Source organism: Sesamum indicum, linkage group LG1 (assembly GCF_000512975.1).
Source record: "Sesamum indicum cultivar Zhongzhi No. 13 linkage group LG1, S_indicum_v1.0, whole genome shotgun sequence".
In the NCBI taxonomy this organism is placed as follows: Eukaryota; Viridiplantae; Streptophyta; class Magnoliopsida; order Lamiales; family Pedaliaceae; genus Sesamum; species Sesamum indicum.
The window spans coordinates 7,990,868-7,996,497 of NC_026145.1; the positions used below are offsets into that span (position 1 = coordinate 7,990,868).

The 5,630-nt window shown below is 35.1% G+C and overlaps 1 protein-coding gene across 1 annotated transcript; it reads right to left on the reverse strand.

Annotated features, from left to right (window-relative positions):
- LOC105158273 (1-aminocyclopropane-1-carboxylate synthase) lies at positions 1-2,832 on the reverse strand. Its single transcript, XM_011074972.2, has 4 exons — positions 2,500-2,832; positions 2,248-2,379; positions 1,955-2,115; positions 1-1,323 (listed from the first exon to the last, which is right to left on the reverse strand). The coding sequence occupies exons 1-4, from the start codon at positions 2,668-2,670 to the stop codon at positions 342-344; spliced, it is 1,446 nt and encodes a 481-aa protein (XP_011073274.1). The 5' UTR covers positions 2,671-2,832; the 3' UTR covers positions 1-341.

Consider the following 5,630-nt stretch of genomic DNA (forward strand, 5'->3'; position numbering starts at 1 on the left):
TACAACACAAAAGAAGATCAAGATTTCAAAAGCATGCAACATTCACAGCATCAAAATCTTTTCACCTACGTGATCAAGATCAACACGAATTTCTACTTACAAACATCATATGAAACCAACCAAATCCTAAACCTAGTTCTAACAATTCAACAAAAATTTAAGCATGAAAATCCCATAAAAGAATCATCATCCAACAGTACTACGTCTCTAAACAACAACTTCAGTACGTACGAACTTCCCTAATCACACAAACGTTTTAATTAAGGAAGAACCCTGCACTCTTGTAGCAATGAGATCTTCCCTCTTATTTTTCAGACAACAAGCAGCAAGAATTCAAACATTCAAGTCCTGGCTCGAACCATGGGCGACGACATAGGCGAATGGTGAGGGGACATGATCTCATCCAACCTACGAAACGACAAGCTGATCTCAAGTTTGCTCCTCCTGCATTGTCTCCTTGAACTCGCCTCACCCCCTTTCTTCTGAGCAACAAACTTATGTATCCTCCCCAACGCAACCCTCATCGTCTCGTCGTCCATATTCGCAAAGCAAACCCGAAACCACCCTGGTTCCGAGCAATGGAACGATGCGCCAGGCGAGACGTTGAGCTTCACCTCGTTTATTATCACCCGCCACAGCTCCATCTCCGCCTCAAACGTCGGCTCCTTCAGCAGCCTCCTCAAGTCCATCCAGCAATACAGCCCGGCGTTGCTGTTCAAACTCCCGATACCGACTTGCGCCAGCCCCCTGGATAAGAACCCATGCCTCGTCCCTAATCTTTTCACGCTCTCTGATAAAAATTTGTCGACAAAAACGTCGTCTGACAGCATCAACGCTATCAGGCGCTGTGTCTGTGTAGAAACCAGCCCAAAGCTCGACATTTTTCTAGCGCAGTTCACCACCGTGTCGTTGTACGAGTACACAACGCCTACACGAAACCCGGGAAACCCCAGGTCCTTGGACAGGCTGTAAACGATGTGGATCATGTCACGTCTGCAGTTTACGTTCTCTTGGGCTATTTCAGCAATGCTGATGAAATCCGGCTGGGAGAAGACGGTGGCGGAGTAGATTTCATCGCAGATTAAGTGGATGTTTTTGTCGTTGGTGAAGGCTAGTGAGTCTGTTAAGGCCTCTCTGTCGAGCACTGTGCCTAATGGATTTGACGGGTTGTTTAGAAGCAAGCCCTTTACTCTGATGTTTGCTTCCTGGGCCTTGTTGTAGGCTGATTCCAGGGCGTGGCGGGTGATCTTGAAGTCGTTGGAGCTCTCGCAGACAACGTGGAGGAGTCGTACTCCTGTTCGCCATGTCAGGTCTCTATCGTTCCTGCGTGGTTGCACAAAAGGCATTGAATTTTTTATTTCAAATTTTGTTGCATCTTCGATCTAATTTAATATATACATATAGTAAAAAATGATATCATCTGTTTTATATTATTTCGGTAAAGATTTTGTACATATTAAAGTAAAGTCAGGAATTATTGAATGATATGAATTATATTAATATTTTACGTTATAATTGGTCGGAATCAAATCATTCTACAAACGTACATGAGATGTTGAGATAAGGGATTACTACAAAACGACTAAGAAGTAGTTATAATTGTCCCTACGTCCGATAATGTAGTTTGGTATGGATGCTAAAAATTAGTTAAAAGTTAATTACGTTCTAGTGATTGAACATGATACATTGTCTTAAACATACCATACTATATATACTCCATTCCTCTCAAGATTAGATCCGTTTCTGCCATAAGATTTTTTTTCATTCATTTAAAAATATAAAATTTCGTATAACTTAAATTAATGCCTTAAAAATAATATTAGGAGCGTTAAATCAGTACCTTGATCTGAATAATACTTTTTAAAACATTTTTGGACATAATAATATTTTTTACAACATTTTTGGACATAACAAAACACCTAAGCAAACGTCGAAAAGTAGAAATTAAAGTTACCCGGGATAGTATGGAGTTGGCACCAAGAACGCATCACCAGGATCAGCCAAGCAGAAAGCCAATGTCTCTTGAGCTCCTGTTGCACCACCGCTCATAACTATCCGGTCCGGGTCGAACCGGACTCGATTCCCTCTCACTCTCCCCATAAATCTTGCAACAGCCTGCAAAATTCATGTTTTCACTAGATTAATTTAGCCTTTTGGGTTCATCAAAATTAACAAAACTTTCATTTGAATTCGGTTGAAGAATGATCAATCACACAGCGTTAGGCCATATATATAATTAGTACTTACATTTCTGAATTCTGGCAAGCCATGATAGTCCTGATAAATCGCGATATCCTTAAAATCATCAACTCCTTCCGCCGTGCAAATGGAGGCCTTGGGGTTGTTTCGGACCCACTCTTGGACTAAATCAAAGGCAAGCTGCAAGAATAGCATGAACGGAATGCATTAAAAAGATGTCAGAGGTGTAAACCAGGTGTAACGGTCTGGGAAGCTGTCCTGACTCGTGATGGAGATTGGATCAGTTGACACAAAATTTACCTGGTTTTCTGCCAGGCCCATCTGGATAACTCCATTAGGGTTTTTGGTAGGGTGATAAGGATCAGCGTCGTATGCCTTCCAACCATCGAAGTAAGCTGAGTTCTCGCCGTGTCCGTCGTTGGTTGCGATCTTGGACAAGAGATTCTCTTCGTTTCTTAGCATGTGATCCATTATGTTCTCGTGTCTCAGAAAACGGTAACAAATGAGACAGGAAATGAGAGAATTAATAACAATGAAGCAATGAGATGAGTTGAGAAATGTCGGAGGATCTTTTCTGAGTACTATGTTGTCGAAGTGAAAGATGGGCTTCTATATATATATACACACACACGTACGCATGATGTAGTTGTCGGAGGAGGAAGATTGGAAGTGGAAGACAGCTACTATTTATGAAGTTTCCTGTGAAAGATGCTGCTGCTTCCAAATCACCGTCTAAACGAACCGTACGTGGGATTTTCTATTAAATTTTAACATCGTATTCTTGTCTTATTGACATTTGTCTTTTCCAAATATTAAAATGATACATAATTGAAGTGTATTGTAATTTAAGGGGTAAAATGGCTTTTTAGTTCCATAATATAAGAACAGAATTTTTTTTTATACAACAACTATGGGAGGTAATATTTTTAGTTCCATAAAATTCAAAATCACATTTTTTTGTCCCAAAATCAGAATCTCTTTTTAGTTTCAAACAATGCATTTTTAGTTTCAAAACAACAACGCACATGACTTTTTGAAATTAAAAATACATAATTATGAGTTTAGAGCGACTACTCCGCCTAGCGTATCTTACTGCCCGCCCCGGGTTCTATATGGTCAGTTCCACAATCAGTCCCAGATTCATCTATTTGAGGGAGGTCCAATTCCGTGCTCTTCCAATTGCTTTTATGGAATTAAAAGCGACATCTATCATAGTTATGATTTCAAAACAAATTTCATCCTTGTTTTCTAGGACTAAAAAAGCATTCTACCCGTAATTTAAAAATAAAAAGGAGTTAAATGCATTCTTTATGTCGTAATTTACGTTTCTTAATATTTTCATATTTTAACTTTTTAAGGTAGTATTTTGGTACTCTTCTATATATCTTTTTAATTTTTATGATTTCAATTATTTTTCTTTCGAATTCATTCTTCTTCTTAGAGGAGGTGAACTTCGACAAAAAAAGAAAGGACTGAAATTGCTAAAGTTTAAAAGATTACATGACTAAAAGGGAAAAGTATTATTTTAGTCCGCTAAGTATGCCTAATTTTAATTTTAGTCCGATAACTATGTCCATTTTTGTTTAGGTCCAATAACTTACGGAATTGCTTACTTTTAGTCCTCTGATAGATTTTCGGACAATTTTACCCCTATGCAACTTTTAAAAGGCAGTTTTAGTCCATATGCACTCATAGGGGTAAAATTATCCGAAAATGTGCCAGATGACTAAAAATTGTAAGTTACTGGACCTAAACAAAAATGGACATAGTTATCGGACTAAAATTAATATTAAGCATACTTAGCGGACTAAAATAATATTTTTCCATGACTAAAATGCTATTTTTAAAAAGTTAAAGAAAAAAAATATTGGTAAAAATAGGTCAATAGGAACAATAGAAATTAAGGTCATATGAGATGCATACACATTTTTCGTGTGGAAATAGGACTACGGTTGCAAAAAAAAGAAAAAGGTGTAGGTCCAAAATGAAAATTGAAGAACAAAAACATCAAATAGTCTAAATTATGATACCAAAAATACATTTATGGCAAAAATGAAATGCATATCACACACATGTTCACGGGAACATCGATGTTTATTTAACATTGAAGTAAAATAGAAGATTCTAGAGTGCAACGGAAAATCGAATTGGATGTTCTATTGCAATTATTATTGTATCTTCTATTTTGTATAATACATATGTTATGTATATAAAAATTATGTCGTTAATTTTATTTAAGAAAATATTTTAGACACTTGACATTCGTAGGATGCAACAACAATTATAATAGGGAAATCCAATCCGATGTGAAACCAGAATCCTAAAAGTGAAGTTGTGTTTGAAAAACATTTTGAACGTGGTAGGCGGCTAGGTCTGTATTTGAAGTCTTAAAACCTTATTTTGATCATACATTTCCAATGGTAATGAAACGCAAAACGTTAATCAATTTCTAGTCTTTTCTTCCAAAACCCCACGTGAGGAATGTCACCAAACAAATGCAAAGAAATGATATACAGATCCACTTAAATGACTTCTCAATTGTCTTATTTAATTTTTAAAAAAATTAAACTTTAACTATTTTATGATACATTATTATTATATAAAGACACGAATTAAGTGGTTATTAAAAAATATTTTTATTTAGATTTAATTACACTTAAACCTTCTGAAAATACACTTTCATCAAAAAAATTTTGAAATTTGGTAAAATTACGAATACCCTTATTGTATGAAAAATTACTGATACCCCTTTATTTTAACGGCCTTTAACAATTAGCCCATTTCATTAGTCTCCATTATGTTTTCATCTATTTTTATGAACTGACCAAAATACCCTTATGGACTAAAAATTATAATTTTATTTATTTTCATTAAAAACTTTTGATTTTTTATTGACTAAGTGGATAATTTTTGAAAATTTTTCATCCACTTCTTCCGATTTTTTTCGAAACTTTTATTTAAAAAAAAAATAGTAAAGGCATAATTGACAATTTCCTACCTCCTAAGGATTACATAATTTCATCAAACATCAGGAGTATTTATAATTTTCAAATAACAAGAGGGTATTCATAATTATACCAAATCTCAGAAAAAATCGTTGTAATTTATCCTATTATTTTTAACCTAAAAGTATTCCATTATTACAATATCGGAATAAATCGGTAAGATTTGACTTTCTCATCATTTCCTCATCAATAAAATTAAATTTATTATTAATTTAGGAGATTCAAAAATTCCAAATTTAGGACAATCACAATCTGTTAACACGGAGTCCGGACATTAGGTTGATTACGTTAAGCTAATTAAAATAAACTTAAAGGTCGCAGTACTTTCTAATATTACATGTAATTATTATATATGTACACGTGAAATGTTGGTCTTAACATGGGATAGCAATCATTCAGCTCATAATTCATTAGAATTTAACCATT

What these genes read in the sequence shown, in the direction of transcription:
- LOC105158273 (XM_011074972.2), bottom strand. Translation starts at nt 2,670, where the DNA reads ATGGATCACATGCTAAGAAACGAAGAGAATCTCTTGTCCAAGATCGCA. An exon ending in TGGGCCTGGCAGAAAACCAG is followed by an intron (nt 2,380 to 2,499) that starts GTAAATTTTGTG and finishes CTATTCTTGCAG; the next exon opens with CTTGCCTTTGATTTAGTCCA. An exon ending in GCTTGCCAGAATTCAGAAAT is followed by an intron (nt 2,116 to 2,247) that starts GTAAGTACTAAT and finishes TGAATTTTGCAG; the next exon opens with GCTGTTGCAAGATTTATGGG.